This window comes from Taudactylus pleione, unplaced genomic scaffold (assembly GCF_031769625.1).
Source record: "Taudactylus pleione unplaced genomic scaffold, aTauple2 ptg000332l, whole genome shotgun sequence".
NCBI classification, from domain to species: domain Eukaryota; kingdom Metazoa; phylum Chordata; class Amphibia; order Anura; family Myobatrachidae; genus Taudactylus; species Taudactylus pleione.
In genome coordinates, this window is record NW_028284733.1 from 4055344 (window position 1) to 4078987 (window position 23644).

At 42.6% G+C, this 23644-nt stretch overlaps 1 protein-coding gene across 1 annotated transcript; it reads left to right on the forward strand.

Moving 5' to 3' along the window:
- Positions 1-1421: 1421 nt before the first annotated feature.
- Positions 1422-22017, forward strand: LOC148509100 (phospholipase A2 inhibitor and Ly6/PLAUR domain-containing protein-like). The gene is made up of 5 exons (XM_088443654.1): positions 1422-1480; positions 4856-4972; positions 10164-10313; positions 15648-15788; positions 20488-22017. Exons 1-5 carry the CDS (start codon positions 1423-1425, stop codon positions 20676-20678), a joined length of 657 nt encoding a protein of 218 aa, XP_088299780.1. The 5' UTR covers position 1422; the 3' UTR covers positions 20679-22017.
- Positions 22018-23644: the final 1627 nt, after the last annotated feature.

Sequence of the window (23644 nt, forward strand, 5' to 3'; positions counted from 1 at the left end):
TTACCACCCACAAACGCCTCATCCTGTCACTCAAACTAATGACCTGGCTGTGTTTCAGGAGAGAGAAATTTCTGATCGTAACAGCTAGTTTGCGCATGTGCTTTTGCGAAATTTACGCATGCGCAGTTTAGCAAACATCGGTTGCGTACGGCCGAGCGACCGCAACGACCGACTCTGAATGAGGTCCTCAGAACCTGGCCATGGTAAAAAACAGGAACGTGGACCTGGGACTTCCAACCTGGGGCATTTACTGTACATTCATACAGAAAAAAACTGGGTCGATGTGCGTTCACCAACCATGAACTGTTAGTGGTCCCTGAGGAATGAGTTTGGGAAACACTGCTGTACACAGCTGATAGGAGTAACCCCCTTTGAATCACAGCACATTCTGATAACAGAGAGCAGTAGCATGTGCCTTACACGTATATGCAAAGTGGAATATTCTGTCAACTACTGAGAACTTTTACTTAGAATTGTGAAAGTTATTACTAGCAGAGAATGACACATCGCCCAAGTTTTCATTTCTTAGAAAGTTTTTGTACAGCACAATAATTTCTAACCTTTTTGCGTGTTAGGTTTGGTTACTGTGACATGCTCCGCCTTTTGTTGGTGTAACTCCGCCTACCATTACTCGCTGCTTTAGCCTTGCCTATCACTGATGTCTCCAGGTATAGTGATGTACAAATCCACCTACTTTGGTGTTGGCTCCACCTACAGTTGATTTGTTGCCGTCCATGTAAGGCCACTTCAATAAATATTTTCTAGGGCCACTTTCAAGCTGCCCACACACATAGTGATTTTTTACCTGATCTGGCCGATTCCGACACATTGGAATGATAGATTTGGTAAAAAATGCCCAAATCGTGAGTCCCCACTCACGATCACCATGTGATGCGCGCCCCCGCAGGTCGCACATTGCATCATCAGATCTGCCATGCTGTACGGCAGATCTGACAATCTAGGACACAATGCACTATAAAAAAGTCAGGCTGCAGGAGATCGGATGAAGATTGGACAGTATATCGTGTGCATATCGTGTGCTGAGCTGCCAGGGAGAATTTCAAGGGAAATCAGACACATCGTCGGATCGTAAGTATATCGGTATGTGTGTGGGCACCTTAAGTTCCCAATACGCCCTGCATAGACCTCTGTGTACATGTGAAAACACCCACTGGTGTCATGTGTTACCACTTATACATAGAATACATTTCATATTAAAACTAAACGTATAACAATTCAGAATATACTACTACAGAATATCATATTAAATCTATTGTCCTTGTGCAGCTTTATATTTATTTAGTGAGACTCCACGTCTGTTCTTCTGGCACTATACTCCAAATCTCTGACTTCTGGAGAAATTTCACAATCTGAATTTGAAGCTGCGCCATCATCACATTTGTTATTCTGTTGACTTCCAGAATGGGGCTAAAGTCTCTCCTCTTGTTTCTATGTATCCTGTCGGCTCTATCACAGACTGGTAAGTTTGTTGTTATTCCCATCATTTATTGTATAGAGAGTTTGCTTTGCAGTAAAACAACCCTGGAAAGTTAGTGACAGATCTGGTAACACCAGCAGGAATGTTTTGTATTTAAATCGGAAGCATAACTTGCTAAGATCAGCCTGAAAATGAATCTAAAAAAAACTTACAAAGCACAAAATGAAAGAGTTGTCATCTAACTTTTATATCAATATGACTATAGGTGCGTACACACACAGCGATTTTTTGGATGACTGGATGATAACGATGATATCGTTCAGTCGTCCAAAAAATCGTCTCGTTTTTGCCCCAAAATGATGAACGATAACTACAAATGCGCACTCCCGTTTGTAGTTGGTAGTTGCCGTTAATCGCCTGAATCTCCTGTCCAACCTGACGATATTGTCAGGTTGAACATGTTCGGGGATGAGAGAGGGAGCCCGGCACTGTATACAGTGTATCAATAGTATCCCCTTTAGGTCCGTATTCAATTAGAAGCGAAAAGTCGAGATCCGCGAAAAAGTATCACCGTTTGCGACTTTTCGCCTGTCAGAAAAGTATCACCGTATTTAATTCCATCCGCTTTTCGCGTACGCGAAAACGCAATGTAATAGGCGAAAAAGATTTGCCTCTGAATAGGTGGAGAAAAGAGGTGCAATATTTTTGTTTGGGGGTGCAAAGGTGGGGCAACCACTCAAAACCCTTGGGAGAGCCCCCCCCCAATGGAACTGCACCAAAAAAATCCTAAAAAAGTCCTAAGAACACCCCAAAAAAGTACTTGGAATTTGGGTGTGAAAAAGTGTAAAGTGGGGGGACAAGTTCGCAAACTAGTGAAATAAGGTTCTGGGGGTGCACTAAGAAGGGGTCAAGTGTTTTAGAGATTGCAGGTGCATTTTTAGAGGTGCAATCTCACTTTATTGAAAAGTTCACTTAACAGACATTAAAACATGCTAGCACCCATTTTCAGGTACCCCAAATTTGCCAGGACTACTTAATTTCACCAAAAAATACTGCTTTATGCCATTCTTCACCACTTGTGCAAAGACACTAATTAGTATCAATGGTGCGAACTTATGCACGCCAAATAGTTTTATTAGGGCTAATCGGGCACTACTACATTGATCCCCAATGTTTCTGCAGCTTATTGAGGGGTTCAGGCTGATTTCCCCGATTCTGGCAACACTTTTCGCGTCTTTTGACTTCATGTGTCTCCGTTTTCGCGTACTTTGGAATTGTATACGCCAAAAAGTGAGGGCGCACACAATAAGTTTCCGCATCTAAAATACGTGATGCAGGCAAAGCTTTATCGCGAGTGAGAAACTAATTAAATACCGTCCCTAGCTGGTAATGTCCTTTTGCCATTGTACAGTCTCATAAATTATACAACTTTATCTGTGAATTCTGTGCTCATTAGCTAAATGTTGTTAAATATACCTATTGTAACTCCCTGGTTAAAGATACCGCAGATATTTATTAAATAGTACAGGTACGGCTATTATCCAAATATTACCTCAAAGCGAGCGGGTAAATAATGGGTTGGGTTCAGGATCCCGGCAGTCGAGAATGCTGACAGTGGCATCCTGTCGGAATTCTGGTGCTGGGATGCTGAGTGTCGGCATTCTGTGCAACGCAACTACATCCCTAAATAACTGACCCACAGGTATAAATAATGTGAGTGGTTTCCTGCAAGCAGGATATAAACCGAGTTGTATTTAATTACCATAATAGTCAAAGATTGTACAGATGCTGTATAGTAAGTGGCAGAATTAGTGGCGCTGTATCACGATCGTTCTAGTATGCAGCATAAATAGCAGACATTATACTGCCATGCTGTCCAAACAGAAAGATTAATGGAGCTTCACGGAAGTCCGTTCTATATTAAGGAGAACCTTATCTCATGCTTATTGTACAAGCTAAATAATAGTGTTCCTGTTATACAGGTCATTAAGGTTTCCAATTTTTCGTAAGTTATTACATGAGCACTCATTTGTTTTTTAATCACCTTTAAAGGAAACCAAAACCGAATCTGAACCACAACACTAGAGGGTTTGCCAAAACTAAAACTCGATGATGAATTAGAATCAAAACAAAAACATGGGGGTCCTTGTACATCTCTTATCCTTACTCAGGCATTCAGATGATTTATGTGTCTCAGAATCAGTTTGTTAAGATAATTTGTCTGATTGCTGATTTTGTGTCACACTTTTTATACCAACGAGCCTCCTAATGCCAACTCATCACATCGAGGAGCTGCTCCGAGAGCCGTGATGCGTGTGACATGCAACAATACTTACACTTCCTTGTGAAGGCTGGTGGTGATACCAGGGGGACTTTGAACTTTGTGCCTTTATTATGCCAGTGCTATTCAGGGTTGGCAACAGCAATTCCACTCCGTAGTGCGCATGCGCGAGACCCTGCTAGTGACGGGCAATCCGTCGCTCTGGGTCTCGCACCAAAGGGGGCAAGCTGTCGATGTTGAGTGACAGCTCGCCCCGTTTGCTGGACGGGCCGTGGGTGTGGCTGCCCAAACTGAGGCGTTCCCCGTTTGGGGGGCCCCACTGACATCACGGGTGATGTCAGTGGAGAGATTCCGGCTCTGTTAGAGCCGAAATCTCTCTGGGGCTTGCGGCCATGAGACCCTACCACTACCCTTGACCATCGCGACCATCATCATGGCCACTCGCAATAGCTGTGGGTGGTCACCCACATCTATGCGAGCGGCCAAGAGGCCGATCCAAAAAAAAAAACCCGGCCCTGATTCAGAGTGAGCAATATCGTTCATCCATCACACTGGGAATTTCTAGGGAGATCGTTTAGATATATCATTCACCGAACAGATCGTCCCGTGTGTACGCAGCATTACTTTATTCCCAAATCTGAATCAGGCCCTAGGACAGGGGTCTTCAACCTTTGGCCCTCCAGCTACTGTGGAACTACAGATCCCTGGATGCCCTACCACAGTTTTAGCATGCTGTCATATCAAAATGGTGGCAGGGAATGCTGGGATGTATAGTTCCACAGCAGCTGGAGGGTTAAAGGTTGAAGACCCCTGCCCTAGGAGCACATGCTGTCTATAAGCACACATACATGGATTCCGAGATGTCAGTGGCTCTTTATAGTTGTGGAAAATGGAAATACTGTATGTAAGTTTTGCACGCATTTATTTTTGGTACTAATTTACACTAATTTTGCTACTAAATGCTCTATCCGCCTCATAGCTAGGAGACCATCTCAGCAGGGTTTCCTGGTTTTTCTACATATGATTCATTGGCAATTTAATTTCTGTACTTTATACTCATGTTGGCTCTGAATTGAAGCTGAGTTGTAAAATGTTGTATAATGTTTTTGTAATAGATGTTCTGTGTCTTCCCATAGGTTATGCACTTTCTTGCCACATGTGTATTGGTGAGTTTGTGGGATACTGCCGAGGAGCCGGTACTGTCTGTCCTGCGGATAACGCCTGTACATCTTTCTTTACTATGACGTATATAAGTATGTTCCACAAGATAATTGAAACATTGCCAAAAGAGACTTTATTACAGTAATCACCAGCAGTTGCATAACTTAACTTTTGCTTCTCCAGAGTAAGATTTAAAAGACTCCTCCAAGGTTTCTAGGTTATCCACCCAGGTATGTTTTAAGAGAGGAGACAAAGGGGCTGATTCACTAACATACGCAATTGCGATTACACATGCAATTGGCTGATTGTTGCGTTCTGTGCATGTGTATGCATCACAATGCGCGTGCACGAACTAGCTATTGCGATCGGGACTGCGATCGCAGAGGCCACCCAGACCCATCGCAGAGGGATTGACAGGAAGTGCCATTTGTGGGTGGTGACGGGTGACGGGGGGAGGGGGGTGGTCGGGCGAATGCAGGCGTGCCAGTGCATTTCTACACCGTTGTAGGGGCGTTCATAAATTATCCACTGCAATGGCCTATGCCGCCTGAGGCCTGATAGCGTGTGATTGTTAGCAATTTCTGAGTAAGGTCAGAGCTTGCACAAGTGTGCGTGAGGCTGCGATGGTACTCGATTGTACCGATGGTTTTGAAGTCTTGCTAAATATTATGGATGTGTGTAAGGTAAAGTGGGCGTCCATATGTAGTGCTGTGAGGGAATTGCAATCGCAATGGATTAGCATACTATCGCAGTTGAACTGCGTGCGTAATCACAGACATCTGTATCATGCATACGCAAGTCACCAGGAAAATGGCCGCCGCCATTGTCCCTGTGATTTTTGCTGCAGGGTATGTGGTGTAGACCCTCTGGACCCAGGGGCCCATGTGCACCACACAACCTGCACCCTACTTTCCTACTTTTGAAAAAGCATTTCAGGGAGATGGTGAAAGCAGCACCTATGAGCACAGCGGTAAAGTGGGCGTGTACTGCTACATCTGAGGGGCGTGTCCTAATACTGACTTACATCCTAATGTAAAAGATCCCCAAAGCTGTTAGTAAGATCTACGTGTTGATAAAAACACACTGATACATTTCAGAAAATATATGTAGCCATAGGGATCACTGTACCTTATACCCAATGCAGGTAAATGAAACTAATAATCCCATATGAATGTATAAATCTGTTTTTTTATATAATTGTGGTGAGAGGGGTTATCTCTCACCTGAATTGCCCACATTTCTGTGGGATAAGCTCCCTCCAAGGGAGACTAGAGTGAAGCCTGTGCATTCTGTAGTAGCAGTGGAGATGTGGAACTCCGGGTTTTCCCGGTTAGACAGGCCTAGCTGCAGCTCATCACTGAGAGACAGGAATGGTTTAAAACTCTCCTACACCCAGTCCTCTATGCACTGACGCTGGCAAGCAGCCAGTTAGTAGACCAAAATTCTGTAGTGCCAGGGACTGATGATTTTGGCTATGCTGGAAGAACTTTCTACTATTTTAGGGAGTCTTCCTGACAATCAGGGAGAGTTGGCAAGTATATCCTGCACCCTTTAAAGATATGCCCTTGTATCCACCTATTTACTCACCTCACCTCATTTATGGGGAGATGTATCAATTAAACCTTCCTCACAGAACTGGTGTAGAAGTTGCCCAAATCAACCTATCAACATTTAGCTATCATTGATCATTCACTACCATTAAATGATAGCTATAACCGGGTTGATCGTTTTAGGTAATGTCACCTTCTATCTTTTGATAGATAGATCTGTGCTCGGTGTTGAAACTGCACATCGCTTCCTGCTCATAGAGGAAAGAGATGACTGGAAGTTCCCTCCTTCTCTGAGCAAATTATAATTTTCAAAATCCTTCTAGAGAAATAGAGGCATATATATTGACGCAAGCAGTCTTATTGCCTCAAATTGTGGCAATAAGGATGTTTGTTCTGCTGGGATGTATTCATTTTAATCGCTAGGACAATGGCTCTGATAAGAGCCTATCCTGGCGATCAAGAAAAAGTAAAATGATCGGACCTGCCATCACTTTACTTCTACCTACGGATACCCTTGTGGCTATAAAGTTGCACATGCGTATTGCGGCAAAAGCAGCAATGCGCTTTGCAACATCCTGCAGCCCATTGGAGAGGAATTGCAAGATCCCTCTCTGGCAGGGCTGCCCCATTGTAGGTAATGTGCTAACGCCATCTGATGATGGCACTAGTCCATGCAGGCAAGATCCGCAATGTGGCTTCATCAGAAGGATTTGCTGAGAAGCTGCTGAGATGGAGTCATGTGTAAAGAGAGCTCATTATAACACACCGGCCGAACTATCTCAAACTTTCCCAAGCAGGAGATCGGTTCTGTGCACAGACCTTTTGGAAAAAGGTTACATGAGGCAGCATTCAAGAGGGAACTGGGACTGCAAACCCCAGACTGCAAGTGTCTATTGAGATGGATCGCAGCTTGCAAGGTGTCTAATTGATGCACTCAGGGCCTGATTCAGAGCTGAGCGCTCTGAGCAGAATGCTCGCTCTGAATCAGGGCCCTCCTCCATGAAAATGGAGCGGCCTCCTGGCCGCTCGTATAGCTGTGGGTGACCACCCACAGCATATGCGAGCGGCCAAAAAGATGGTCGCGATGGTCTTGACCATCACGACCATTGGACTTGCGACGGAGACCCTGCGGTAGGGTCTCCCTGCCACAAGCCCTGGAGTGATTTTGGCTCTATCAGAGCCAAAATCACTCCCACTGACATCACTAGTGATGTCAGAGGGGCCGGCTTCAGACGGTATCCGTCTGGCAGGCACGCCCCCGGCACACCCATCAAAGGGGGCGTGCTGTCAATCAACATCGACAACACGACCCCTTTGATGCGAGACCCGCAGCGATTGAAAGCCTGTCACTCGCCGGGTCTCGCGCATGCGCACGACGGAGCTCCCTCTGTCGTGCGCATGCGCAGTGGGGAACATCGACCCGCTTGCGTGCATACTGACGCACACGAGCGGGTCTGAATGACCCCCTCAGTCAGTACAATATGCATTACCTGGCCAGGAATGCAAACCAGAGGAGGTATTTATACTTTCTCAGTTCACAGCTAATTGTTGAGCTTGCAGTGATGTACTGTGTAATATAATTTGCAAGGACAGCTACACTAACCCTGCTTGTGCATGACTGGAGAATAGGATAAATAGGCATAATCGAGAATTGTGCTATTAAACACTAATAAGTAACATCATAATTGCTTTGAAGACTGTCAGACTTTCTATCCAGCATTTCCACATAATGGATTACTATTAGAAAAATGTTTTTTTATGTATGTTTTATATATTGGTAATACCAGCCGGTGTGACTGTGAATTGTGTATTATTCAAATAATTTATTATTATTACTAAATGCAACTTGTGTTTTTCCAAACCCTTTTTCTATATTGTTATCACTTTGGGGGTTGTGTATTCCCTAATTGGTAGCTGCTGGAAAGAGACAGGGGTTTACAAATTGTTATCAGCGCTTGATTTTATTATTTTTTTATAGTACTCATTCACAGTAGTTGCTGCATCTGGGAATAATGCGCTTATGGGGGAAGCACCATATGATCAAGGGCATATTTACAATGGGTGCAGGGTGTGCGGTGCACAGGGGCTCCTGGGTCCAGGTGGGGCCCGCACCACACACCGCAGTGCTTCTTTCAATGGTACCTGATGTAATCATGCCATATTGACATACGGTATTAGTCCCTGTAATGAAGACAGTGATTTGCGTTGCAGGTGTGGAACAAGAAGCCTCTATAGAATGGGAGCATTGGTCCTAGTATCTCATCAGGGAATGAAGGAGCTATAGACATTAGAGAAGCTGACTACGTTCTCATTGTCACTAGGAGATTTCTGGTGATGCCTCAGTGGATAAAGAGCAGATTGTCCAGAGGATGTAGGTAGTAATAGGAGGGCAGCTGGCGGTACTTCATGCTAGGCATTCAGAAGCTATCATCAGAGGCAGCCAGTGAAGGTTATTACAGACAGTAGCTATCGTTGGCAAATTGGGTTTACTAAGTACAGGGATATTCCTGACACCAGCCTGGGAATCCAAGCTGTTGTGTAGCGTAAAAAAGACGGTGGGGGAGATGTATCTATCCTTGGAGACATAATGTCTGCCAAAGGAACCAATCGCCATTTAACTGTCATTTTAAATATGATGCTAGATAAATGATAGAAGCTGATTGGTTGCAATTGCTCAAACTAACAGCTTAGTGCAACAACAAATAGTGCATTTCAACTTTAACACAAACTCTAATTACAATCCTACATGTACTGTAATCCATACTTAGCTAAGTGCTCTTTGAATTCATCAAGGTCTTCCCAACAAACAGTGAAAGTTTTTGTACTCCCAGAGATGTCACCTCTGAGCCCCCTCATGCTTTATGTCACAAAGGAGCAACCGCGCTGAGTTTCTGTACACTGTTAGGGTCACACATTCTGCTTTCAGTAAGTGAGCGACTTAGAGATAGCAGAAATGGGTTTGGGGATTTGCCATGCACTACTGTACCTTACGGCCATTTTATTTCTATTTAATTTGTTTTGATATAACTGATGCAATCTGGTCTGCACATGTCCAGTATATACACTCCTGCATGTTAATTATCCTATAGAATGACATAAAAAACATTCAATTCTGTCCAGGAGATACATTTGTCTAGAGTCAGGCTTCTTATTTAAGAACACTAGCTGGGACAACTATGAGGGACTGGCTGCCAAATTTTACCACACATTGGGGTCTATTTACTAAGAAGTGTTAGGAGACAGAGTGAAAAGTGATAAGAAAGTGATAAGGTGCCAGCCAATCAGCTCCCAACTGTCATCTCACAGGCTGTGTTTGAAAAATGACAGTTGGGAGCTGATTGGCTGGTACCTTATCACTTTCTGCCTGCGTGCATAAATCATACAGTATATCTATAGCTTGCGTGCAGCTCTGCAATTGCCATCCTTGCTGAATCAGGCCCTTAGGCAGCATAATGTTGGTCATAGCCAACAGTATACAGCTGAATCGGTTAACATCACAACCTTGGTCCTACTGGATTCTACAGTATCAATGTTGTGTCAGTAAAGGTCAAAGGCCGCACATAAAAGACCTGTATCACAGCCAGGGCCAGCCAGATGCTGGACTACAGCATTCAATAGGGGTCCGGTGCCAAGAGGCTCAGCTCACTGCTGTTTATTAGTTATTCAAATCTGTCTAAAAGTATTCTATTTGCTTGTTTTATAATAGATCCTCATTATTAATTATGTTTTATAGATGGAACACTAGTGAAAAAAGAATTTTTCATGGCGTGTGCACCTAAAAACGAATGCAATGTTTCGGGGAGTCGCAGTGCTCTAAATTACAAATTCAAGTCGGCCACCACTTGCTGTCACACAGATAACTGTACGCCACCGATACCGATATGTAAGTGTTTATATTTTTATTTCCCTGCTGTAAATTCATTATTTTAATAAAAGTGAAAAATGTTGTGTCTAATAAATATGAACCATAATGACCTTTTTATTCTAGGAAACGATGAACCTTGCAAGTTTGAATTTTACTTACTTTAACCTTTTGGGCCTGTTTCAGAGTTGGACGCTAATTCAACCGAGACTGCATCTTATTCCACGGCACGACTAATGGGGGGTATCCACTAAGCGATTTAAACAAGTGATTGCACAATAACGATGTCATTATCGTGTAATCGCTTGCAAATCGTGCATGCATCGGGGATGTTTTGGACAGAAGCGTCCCGCGATGCGCGTGCCCGCGGGGCGCTTCCGACATCCGACATCGCCCGTACATGCAGGTCAACCTGACGATCTCATCAGGTTCTGCATGTGCGGGGATGAGGGATGTGCCAGGACTGAACGAGTGAATGTTCAGTCCTAGCACATCACTAGCTATACAAACGACAGCACGATTGCAATGTCGCAATCGTGCTGTCGTTTGTATATCACTAACTGGATACCCCCTATTAGTCTTTAGGCTAATGCCGCAGCTGATGGGATTCCAAAAGAGACACCCACCATCTGTGGTGCTAATCCACCTCTTTGCGTATTAAGACTAGTGATGAGCGGTTCGGATTCTGAGGAATCCGAACCGCTACGAACAGGTGGAATCCGAGTCCACCCGAACGCAAGTTCGGGTGTTCCCGCCTGACTCGGATACCACCTCGAGGCGGAACGTCACCCGTCCGGCGTCGGATTCTCGCGAGACCTCGCGAGAGCCCGGTGACGTTCGGCCTCTATAAAAGGCGCGGTGCCCGGCAGTCGGCGCCATTTCGTGTGTCACGCGTAGTTAGGTAGTGCACTGTCTGTGCTTGTGTTAGATTAGATAGAGTAGGCAGTGTTCTTGCCGCTTAACCTCTGTGACTTTACTGGGCATAAGCCCTTTGTGTGTGCTCCGTGACTGGGCATAATAAGCCCACTGTGTGTATGTGTACGTAGAACCAACAAATCCACATCTTTTGTGTGGAATTACTTTTACCCAAACCCTGACAACGTTTGTCAAGCCATTTGTAGCCTCTGTGAGACCACAGTTAGTAGAGGTAGGGACGTTAAGCATCTAGGAACCTCTACGCTATTACGTCATCTGCAGCGAGCTCATGACAGGTGTTTGATAACAGAAACTACTGCAAAAAAATAACAACAAGCAGTCCAGCATTAGCTAGATGCCTTCTCTCTACTAAATCCCAGCACCTGCAATCTCTGCCGACAACACCTTCCTCCTCAATATCCTCAGGAATGATCAGTGGTAGTACAACATCCAATTTGTTAGTGCTAAGTCACGGTGACTCCTCCAATTTCCAGAAACTGAATCTTTGAGCACTAGGTCTGCTGCTGCTGCTGCTGGTGGATCTTCATCCCAGAAGTGGACAAAGAAGACTACTAGTAGTATACCAAAAAAACAATTAAACTGTTAAAGAATCTCTTGCAAGGGGAAGCAAGTATGACAGCTCTCACCCTGTCGCACAGCGGATCACTGACGCCATGACAGCTATGCTAATATTAGATCTGCGTCCAATATCCGCAATTAATGCAGTGGGATTTACACAGCTAATTGAGGTCATGTGTCCCCGGTACCAAATTCCATCTCGGTTTCATTTTACCCGAAAAGCCATTCCTCGGCTGTACCAGGACGTTAAACAGAACCTAATTATTGGTCTGCAAAATGCTACTGTACCCACTGTCCACTTAACCGCAGATATGTGGACAAGCGGTAGTGGACAAACTAAAGATTACATGACTGTGACGGCCCACTGGGTGGGTGAATCGCCTTCAGCAGCAGTATCTAACAAACAACACCAGCTCATTCAGAGGCAGGCAACTCTGTGCATCACCGGATTCAATAAGAGGCATACCGCTGACAACCTCTTAGAAAAACTAAGAGATGTCATAGAAACATGGCTTACCCCACTTGGGCTCTCCTCAGGATTTGTGTTTTCTGACAATGCTACAAATATAGTGAAAGCATTACAGCTGGGTGAATTCCAACACATCCCCTGTTTTGCTCACACAATAAACTTAGTGGTGCAGGGTTTTTTAAAAACGACAGGGGGGTGCAGGAGATGCTGTCTGTGGCCCGAAAAATTTCGGGACATTTTCGGCATTCAGCAACAGCGTGCAGGAGATTGCAGCACCTGCAAGAATAGTTTAATTTGCCCTGCCATCAACTGAAGCAAGAAGTGGTAACGAGGTGGAACTCAACCCTGTATATGCTTCAGCAGATGAAGGAGCAGCAAAAAGCCATCCATAGCTATACGACAAGCCATGACATTGGGTGAGGAGGGGGAATGTACCTTACCCCAGCACAGTGGAGAGTACTTTCTGTCTTGTGCAAGGTGCTCAAACCATTTGAAGTTGCCACTTGTGAAGTGAGTGCTGACACTGCTAGCTTGAGTAAGGTGATTCCCCAGATTTCGCTTTTGGAAAAGCAGCTGGAGAAATTGAAGGATGAGATTAAACAAAGTGATTCCGCAAAGTATGCTGGACTGATAGATCAAGTCCTTTGTTCGCTTCGCCAGGATCCATGGGTGGCCAAGATCTTGAAATCTGATCATTATATTTTAGCAACCATTCTTGATCCTAGGTTCAAGTCATATGCTGTGTCTTTCTTTACAACTGACCCAGATCTTAAAAGAACCAAAGCGCTCCTGATGAGCAAGTTGGCAGCTGAAGTGACACATGGCACTACGATGACGTCTCCTCCTTCGGTTTCTCCAGCAGCAGCCAGAAAAAAATGCACCTTTTCCAAAAGACCCAGTGGTGATGCAGATAAGTCAAGTCAACATTTTGACATCTGGTCGTGTCTAAAAGATTTGCCCAACACCAGTGACACCTCTACCGTAACTCCATCTAATACGATTACCATCCAAAGAATGGTGGAGGATTATTTTCAGGACACCGTACACGTAGACATGTCACAGAGTCCCTTCGAATATTGGAAGAAAAAAAAGGCAATTTGGAGACCCTTGTATAAACTGGCTTTGCATTATTTAAGCTGCGAACCCTCCAGTGTGTACTCGGAGAGAGTTTTCAGTACAGCTGGGAACCTTGTGAGCGAACGATGAAGTAGGCTACTTCCACAAAATGTAGAAAAAATGATGTTCATTAAAATGAACTGGAAATTTCACAAGGAAAACCTTTCCCACCCATCACGTCACAGTACAGATACTTCTGTAATGGTGGATTCCAGCGGGGATGAACTGATATTGTGTGAGGAATTGGATGATGTACACACTGATGAGGGTGAGGATGGCAATGATGGTGACATCATGCCACTGTAGACCTGTTGCCTTTAGTAGATTGGAAGATTTTTTTGTGGGAGCCCAGACAAACCAAGCACTTCAGCCACAAAGTGGCAGTACCTGTCGCTGAAATGCTTCGTTTGTTAAAGTGTGTATGTCCTTTTTAAGATCCAACATAAAGGGTGGGTGGGAGGGCCCAAGGACAATTCCATCTAGCACTACCTTTCATTTCTGCCACTGCTGTGTGGCATAGTTTCATAGATGTGCTTTAAACTGTGGAGTCTGTGCCACTGCGCTGCTGCTCTGATGCTCGGTCACCAGTCAGCTCACTGCAACCCTTAGCCAATAATGGTGAAAACAATAATTTAAGCTGTGAGGTGGTCTAAATTGACTGTAAATGTCTGGCAATGAATGTTATTGAGGTACATAACACTCTAGGAAGAAAAAAAAGCCCAATTTATGTAATTTTAGATTTTTTTGCAAATTTTGGCAAAAAATCCAAATCCAAATCCAAATCCAAAGCCAGTCACCGCAGTTTGGCAAATCCAAATCCAAATCCAAAGCCGGACGACGAATTAGAACCAAATCCAAATCCAAATTCGTCAAAAATGGTCCAGCGCACATCCCTAATTAAGACACACCATTGGATGCACAAGGGTCACACAATCGAACATTATACCAGCACTATGGAGGCGCAGAATGTCCGTCTGAACAGGGCCGTCACCCCCTGCTGCATTTGCAATCCCAACACTGCGACAGATGTCACAGGCTGGGATCACCATCGCGACCATCAGTGGTCGATGGTCGCTATTGTGGATGGTGCCGGGCCTCTGGCCAGCTGAGTAATCCTCAGTATACTTAGGCTGTCGGCTTGCGAACCCAGGACATTGCATTGATCAACGCAGATCCTGGACTAGCCATGCCCGGAAAATGAGGTGGACACACCCCCGTTTCTGGGAAAGGCGGCCGCCCCTGCACCGCCCCTTAAATGACTCTGCTTGTCAATCAGGCAGAGGCATTCAAGGGCTTGCGTGCAACTATGCAGGACCCGTCCTGCACACTCGCAGAATGGGTCCTGCGTACGCTACGTTAGTGCCAGGTTTTTTTTTCAGTTCCTGTAGGCATACAGCTGCTTTAGGCAATATCAGTTACCAAGAGCTCAGATCCCTAAAATGTTAATATGCTGTTAATAGGCTGTTAAAATTAAAGTATCCCATCTTAGAGCACTGTGGAGTGAGTTCTATGGGGTAAATTGACTAAAGTGAGAGTATTTAGAAGTGAGTTTTAAAAGAGATGTTGCCCATAGCAACCAATCGGATTCTAGCTATTATCTTCTAGAAGGTGCTAGTTAAATGTTAAGTAGAATCTGATTGGTTGCTATTGATAACGTTTCTTCTATAACTCACTTCTAAAAACTCTCACTTTAGTCAATTTATCCCTAAGGCTCTTAATTAAGAGAAATTTGGACAACAGGTGCTGCAGAGAAGTTTTCATTTATTGATTAGTTAAAAATTCACCACATTGCCAGGTGGTGATATGGCGATACAAGTCATTTGTACAGTGCTACAATTGTTAAATGTGTCCTCCATTGTGGCCAATAACAGTTTCCATTTAATTAGCAGCATTCTCTATAGCAGAACATAACATGTCAGGTATAATAGCCAGCACATGATGTCTTTCAGATCTGGCAGGGTACAAAATGTAATTTAATAGTCTCAACAGGTATCACCTCCCATTATATATATATATCGCAAAACAAATCGACTAATAGTAAATACAGTGAAAACACGTTTTTCACTGCATGCGATTCGAGAAGTGCTAAATCACTCCTCAAATCGACTTGCAAATTGAGCAATAGTAAATTTACCCCTATCAGTCCTATCTGACAAATTCTTCCATGTATGGTGTGCACTGCAATATAATTTAATCACACCGACAAATGTTTCTTCGGCTGTAGAAACCTGTAGTGTATGACTTTCTTAAGACCTATTTATGTTTCTGATTCACAGTACCTGATGATAACGATCAACCAAATGGACGGATCTGCCAAACATGTTCTAGTGATTCTTCTGATAACTGTTACACGAATGAAACCATGCAGTGTACTGGAAATGAAATGATGTGTCTTTTACAAACTGTCAAAGAAACCGGTAACTGTAGCAACGCTTATTCATTTTCCATCTTCAGTAGCACAATATTATCTCTGTAATCTACATAAGAAGGAAACCTACTAATTGGAGATTCATTGCACTCTCTCCTCATCAACTCAAACTCTGAATGTCCAACATTACATGTCACATTACAATCTGTAAGCTCAGTGAATTTTTGGCAAAGTTTGGTGTTTTTCCAGGGTCTTCACCCTTTATCCTTTTACATAAATTATTGCCTTAAAACCAGTTCAGCCATGTCCACTGGTGTATGCTTGTCCAGTCTCTTCTCTGATCACTATCAACAGAGATGCATGATGTGATCACAGAACCCAGTGCTCCTTTACACTTCTTATTGCCCACCGCTCCCCCAGTTGCTGTGGAGCAGCCAATGGGATTGTGATCATATTAAGTTACTATAATCGTCATGAAATGTTTCCTGTTTGTTATATTGTTGCCTCACTCGGGTTCTCTTACTTAGCCAAATCTTGTTGCACTTGTAGGTTGGACAGGAATAAAATATGCAGAGAGATTTAGGGGTATATTTACTAAAATGCCGGTTTTTAGAAGTGGAGATCTTGCCCATAGCAACCAATCAGATTCTATTTGACATTTATCTAGCACCTGCGCTCAAAAAAGATGCATCTACTGATAATAGATCATAACCCGGTATAATTCCTCAGCCTCTGAAATTAGAAATATCATAGGAGAAACTCCTCCCTTCTCAGAATGGACAGGTTTCTCACCATGGAGTTGGATGGAAAGTGTAAAGTGCTATTAGGAAGGCTGGTAACCTGAAGCACAAATTAGCACCTAGTCTACTTACATAGAAAATTATTGTTTCCAGAAAGGAACATAGGTTACCCAGGTTGGCTTTGAACCTAAAGGTTTCTTTAAATGTGGGAAGGCTATATGCCCCTCATGCTGATCATAAAAGTAACACAATAATTTAATCTTTTGATCAAAACAGTTATACAATTAACTCATTTCTGAATTGTCAATGTACCTATGTCAGCTACGTTAGTACATACGGCTGCGGCAGTCAATATGTCGGATGAACCACACGTATATTAAACGTGAGGTTTTTGGATCATAGACGTTGTGTACTGAAAAATGTAAAAACACATAGACTACATCGACATGTGGCGGCCCGCCTCGCTGGAAACATTAAAGACATTAGAGTAAAAGCGATCGAACAGATCAAACCGGCGACCAGAGGAGGAGATCGATATCAATTATTATGCAAGAAAGAGGCATATTGGATTTTTAAATGAGGGACTTTAGTTCCCAATGGGTTAAATGATACCATTGAACTCAACAATGTTTGATAGAATGGGGGGTGTCTTGGGGATGGAGGGTGTAGACAGATGGACACCTTAGGTCCCGAGGGGCCCATCAATGACTGTTACCATCCACTCGCACCGTTGAACATTGCCACTATTTATCCCTTGTATCTACCATAGCCTTTTGCATATCCCGAATACGAATAGCTCTTCCTCTCTCTCTCTCTCTCTCTCTCTCTCTCTCTCTCTCTCTCTCTCTCTCTCTCTTTTCTGTTCACTTCCTCAAAATAAAGGTACTCTATCTTGAGACTTCTGTTAGTTACTAATGGGTTTTGTGCTGTAGGATGTAAGATCATTGTTAAATCTGAGATTCCGTCCTGTTTCCCATCCACTGTGTAATAGAATGTCTTTTGAATATATTTAGAATATAGGTTACATATATGATTACTAATATTTATTGATGTATGTGTTAGTCATCTTCCCTTTCTTTGTCAGATTTTTTTAGATGAATTAGGGCAGCTTTTCCTGTCATGATAAATTAGCTAAAATGGAGATATTTTTATATAATAATGATTTTAATTTTAAATTTTAGTTATTTTATTTAATTTTTGGTATTATAACCTCATGGTTGTTTGCTTTGCATTTTGATATGTGTTCTTTCATATGTTAATTTTTTTACTGTTTTAAATAGTTTTGATAACAGTAGCAGTCAGTTACCGGGTGCATCATTTGGTCTTGATGATTTATTTACTAATATTGGAGAGAGTCTCCTTCCATTGGAAATAATTTTCTGCACAGTGATTTCTCGGTTTATTATATCAACTGAATCTACAGATATATTGGCTTCAGTTTCAAAATAGAAGGCCCATTTTTATATTGTTTAGGACCTCTTTAAAGACATTAGTGTAAAATAAATGTCTTTTGACATTTTTATCCTACGGGGTCATATTTAATGTTTGCAGATACTACCCTATATGTACTTATCTTTATCCATCATTGTGTTTTATATTGTCTAATATTAAATACTATTGACTGTCATTGGATAGTGCTTCTTCTTGATTTTGTTTGCTCAGTTTGGTATTTAGGAGGGTCAGTGCCTCGCTTTTCAAGATAGCTGCAGTCTATTACAGCTGGTTATTTCATATGCTCCCTTACTGGCAACATTAGCACCGCTATTGTTTTTTTCATTATCTGTTGTATAATAACATTGCAATAAAACATGGGGCATAGGGCCTGATTCAGCAAGGATCACAGTTGCTAATTCGCACAAAATTGGCTGATTGTCGCGTTCTGTGCATGGAGTGCGTGTGCGCTAACTTGCCACTGCAATCGCACAGCAATCTCAGACATCATGCAGACCCATCGCAGAGTGACTGACAGGAAGTGCCATATGGGGGTGGTGATTGGAGGGTGGGCAGTAGAGCAAAGGGCGTGCCAGTGTGTTTGAACGCCATTACAGGGGCGTGCATAAATTATCCACTGTGATGGCATACGCAGCCTGAGCTCTCACTGCGTACAGGAATTTTAGCAATTTCTGAGTATTTCTGAGTGTGCGTGAGGCTCTGATGTAACCGATGGTTTAGCAGTTTTGCAACCATTCTTTGGAATGCCTTCCCATGCACAATGAGACTTTCCTCTGGTCAGAGCTGGTATTGGAAAATAGCTAGGGGCATCTGTAAAATTCTAGGGGAAATTGGGAAGGTTGGATATATAAGCTCCGCTGCGCCAGCTCCAGATTTCAGAAGTCCCAGCTAACAGTGGTGGTCCTCCAATGGAATGTACAGGCTTTTCAGCATTGCTGCACTGTTGCCTGTCATAGCCCCGCACGGGTCATACAGCTTCTGCAGCTTCCATCAATATGACGCTGGCATGACCTAAGTTCATCTAAGCATCATTTACAGCAGAGAGCACGCTGCGGATGAGAGAAGCAGATAAATACAGTAAAAGTAAGTAACTTATGTGAGCTTCTTAAAGCGATAGGCTGGGGACTGAATTGCTAGAGACAGACAAGAGGGAGAGATTTGATTTCTGAAGACGAACAATAGGCTGGGGACTGACTGGCTGAAGATACACAAGGGGAAAAATTTGATGGCTGGAGACACACAAGATAAAAGTCTGGGGACTGGGTGCCTGGAGACATACAAAACAAACACATTTGATGGCTGGATATATACAAGGCAGAGATATTTGATAACTGGAGACAAACAAGACAAACACATTTGATGGCTGGAGGCACACAACATGGAGAGATGTGATGGCTGGAGGCACACAAGGCAGAGAGATTTGATGGTTTGAGACAATGACACTATCTGCCTCCCCGGTCACCTATTCAGTGAGGCCATGCCCCCTTCTTAGGTCCCATATTGGGGGGGGCACCTGAAAGAATCTTGCCTTAAATTGCATTAAATTGGTCAGGCCTGGCTCTGCATCTAGTCTTTAAATCTTCAAGCGTTCCCTGAAAACTCACCTCTTCAGACAAATTTATCAAATTCCAGAACTACCCAAATAACCTCTATAAGATATCCTACCCAATTCCATTCCCAATATACAGTCCACACATAACTTTCATTTTGTTCTTTTCTTCACTTTCACACCCTCTGTATGACTGGATCCTACAACCCACCATGAACCTCTGCACTCTGGCTGGACCACTAAGCAATAGGTGATAGGTTGCACCTATCCTGGTGTATCAGTGCCTATTTCCCTGTAGATTGTAAGCTGGCGAGCGGGGCCCTCTTACCTCTATGTCTGTCTGTTATGATCCAGTCTTGTTTTATTACTTGGTGTTCCCAATTGTAAAGTGCAACGAAATATGCTGTGCTATATAAGTAATTCTACTAATTATAATAACAATAATATTAACAATTTTTGACCTCACTCAATAAAACTTTACCAGTTTGTATAGTACAAAATACTTTTACATATTTCTTTTTAAAAAAGTAACATGAATTTGTGGGATATATATATTAATGCTCACATACATCAAGGTAAAAGACTTCAGATATAGCCCAATTCATAGCTCCCCTCAGCTTATAGCTCTCCACAGCCGCCGTCGTGACCTTCTGGATTGCCGCTGTCACTGGAAGGAGCAGGTGATGTAACACCGTCTAATGTTAGATGCCACACCCAACGCGTTTCACCTATGACTTAATCAGGGTGTGTGGCTAACCCTTCTATCTGCTCCCTTTTATACTGTAGAGAAAGTGGAAAACCAGAGGTCCCGATGGCAGCTGTGGAGATCTATGAGCTGACGGGGGCTAAGAACCGAGCTATATGTGATGTCTTTTACCTTGATGTATGTGAGCATTATTACAAGTAAAGCTGTTTTTTTATACTATTCTCATGACTGCACTGAATATTGTTTGCGCATATATGTAAATATATATAATTTATATTTTTTATCTTTTCTTTTTTTGCAGCACCCAAAAAAAAATTTTCTGCTGTTCGTGGATGCACCACTAAAAGTTTTTGTGATGTTCGTACAAGTAGTGTGGAATTTGGGGTGCTGAAAATGCAAATTAATTATTTATGCAATGGAAGTGTTGGGCTACAGAGCAGTCTTCTCTTTTGTATTATTGTTGCTCTTTCAGTGTTAAAACTTGTGCAGTGACTCTGTCCACTCCCCACCCCCACTCTGTAACTTGTTCCAAAATTGAAAGAAGGCTGATAGGAAAATTTCTTTAAAATGTTTAAATGAATATTGCTGCTTCTTTTTTTTCTAATATGTTAATTTGTATTGGTTAGTTATTATTGTAAAATATTTGATGTATTAAAGACACAATATTCATACTGTATTATAAAATACAAAAAGGAACCAATTTCAGCATCAACCCAGGCAAATCGAAAAAAAAACTATTCAAAATCAGAAAGTAGAGTTCATGCATCAGCGCTGGAATAAAAACAGATGGTACAGCAGGAAAAAAAACCCTGGTGAAATATAATACGATCGTGGACCAACAATGCTTGTGAATTCTTCCTGCGCAACCAGACTGCGGCCACTGTAGAACTCTACAGATAAGGAGTTCCCCATTCCTTTAATATACACCATTCAAAACCAGAAAGTAGAGTTCATGCATCAGCACTGTCTTATATCATACATGTAATATGTAAAATTATAGTCACATTCCTGGTATGTTTAATGTCCACTCACCTATTGCGCTCAAGTTGAGATTCTCCACAGAAACAAATGGACTTCTTGTATCTTTATGTATTATGCTTGTCCCATTGGAGCAATCGTTACATTCCAACATGTAGCAACATATAAATAAAAATAGAAAGAAAACATATAGTGTAATATGTCTTTTTCAAATGTAATAATCAACATGTACAAAAAAAAAAATCAATTAAAGATACAATAAAAAAGCACAATCAGCATCACCCACACTAGGTTATACCGGGGTTACATCCAAATTAAATCCATAGTAAATTAGCACTTGTGTTTGTATCCATAGGTGGTATAATCAAACAATTACCGGCTGAAATATAGAACTGGCAATGGTCAAGCCTTAATAGCATATAGTGTATACTACATCATTAGAAACCCATGGCTCTCCTGGTTCTGCTAGTTGTCATCACCGGTATATCAAAGGATTTCTCACCATACACTGGATCTTGAAACCAATGTGTTTCCACTCCTTTCTGGGTGAATCAAACAAGTGCTAAATGTTCCCAAATTACTGTTTAAATACCCCTTCCAGCCAATCTCCCATTCGCATACACACCTACAATACTGTATATTTATCATCAGCAAACTGCACTCTGGAGCTTTGTATTCAAACCGCCAATCATATGGATGAAATTCTGTCCATGTGACCTGCTAGCGTTGACCGGAAGTTTATCCGTTTGCGTGGTTACCACGAAATACATATCCCATGATGCTTTTTTGTTTAGATACGTCACTTCCGCCCGGGGTCTTAATACGATACCAATGTGGTCATTAACTTATACCAATGGGAAAAAACATAAATTGTGATCCACAAATATGTCTGCATGGGATAGCGCTCTGCTTGTGGAAAAAGAACGGTATATATGTTGTACCTAGTGATACAAGTATTAATTGCGACAAACCCTGAGGAAGCCTAAATATAGCCGACACATGTAGGAGCTCGACACATTCAGACATTGCCACTACTACTCATCATGTCCCTCTGCCTGCCACAAGTCTCCTCAGAAGGTGAGATGAGCGCGCAGGAGTCCGGAGCAATGGCATCCCCTCCAGCCCGTGAGATCTCGCGAAATTGTGGGTCTGGATCAGATTTTGCCCAGACACACTGCGGGGACCAAGCCAGCTGCTGCTTCTTAGGTGTCCACTGGAATACGACCCGGCCATTGGCAGTAGCAGGAGTGGATGAAGAATTGGAAGAAGACAGGAAACAGGACCAGGACTAAAGAAGAAGATGAGATGAGGCCTCACCTGGACTGTGTTAGTTCATTTCTGACTTTACCCATCTGACTCATTTGAGGGAACTTTGTTCACAACTGACTTGTATTACCTGAAGTGCAGTGGGTTGTGGGACGCCCTCCCTCTGCACGTATTAGCCATTGTCACTGCACCACTTCATTCCCATATACCCACCACCCCCTTTTGGATCCATTTCCATCATCTCCATCCATTGCTTCATAGTCCCTGATTTCCCTCACCCCCTCCCTCTCCCCCCATTCTTGTGTGTATATATAGCTATATATACATAAATATACGTACATCACTTTTTCTAGTTTTTACATTAAGTGTATACCCAATAAACCACAAAAAGTTTATACTACTGTCCATCAGACTCTGCTTACTTTACTACTACAGGAATGGTTTGTTGCAATTAATCATGTATCACTAGATACAACATATATACCGTTCTTTTTCCACCAGCAGCGCGCTATCCCATGTAAACATATTTATGGATCACAATTTATGTTTTTTTCCATTTACATAAGTCTAGATTCCGGGGAATCTAAAGATAGGGAACAACAGCACTGCCATTCAATTATCCCCAGATTATTACCAGTGAGCACAGAGATAATGATCCATGTGATCTATTTTTGCAACTGATTAACTTATACCAGTGTCCCATAATCTCGGCATATAGACGAATAGCAACATTCTCATTGTCCATATGTAAGCAATCCTTGCTTGAAGCTCCATTTACCCAGTGTCTTTGCTGTGACTTCTCTGCTTTATCATAAGGAGGCAGGTCTTAGTCCATGTGCAATAAAGACTTTAGTATCTACTGGTCTAGTGAGGCATTATGCCTATGTGCTAAAACTACCCCTGAGGAAGACCTTATTAGCGGGAAATGCGTTGGGTACAGTCTTGAGCATGTTTGTTTTGGGTCCCCACATTTTGTGAATCAAAGAATGTAAAGGTGGGGAAACCTTTTATAAAATATTTGTAAAACAAATGTTGTGCTTTGTTCGTATTTTGAGTTTTATTGTTTTTGCTATGAAAAATATCTTGTAAAGATTTTTTATTAAAACAGATTTTATACTGGAATAAATATATTCATGTTTACATGAACTGTTGACTTATTATATTTTGGGTGTTCTTCCCTTGGTGCGAGAGTTTATTTCTAGTAAAAGGTCATC

Coding starts and splice junctions, on each gene's coding strand:
- LOC148509100 (XM_088443654.1), top strand. CDS start 1,423: ATGGGGCTAAAGTCTCTCCTCTTGTTTCTATGTATCCTGTCGGCTCTA. Junction 1,481..4,855: donor GTCGGCTCTATCACAGACTG/GTAAGTTTGTTG, acceptor GTCTTCCCATAG/GTTATGCACTTTCTTGCCAC. Junction 10,314..15,647: donor TACGCCACCGATACCGATAT/GTAAGTGTTTAT, acceptor TCTGATTCACAG/TACCTGATGATAACGATCAA.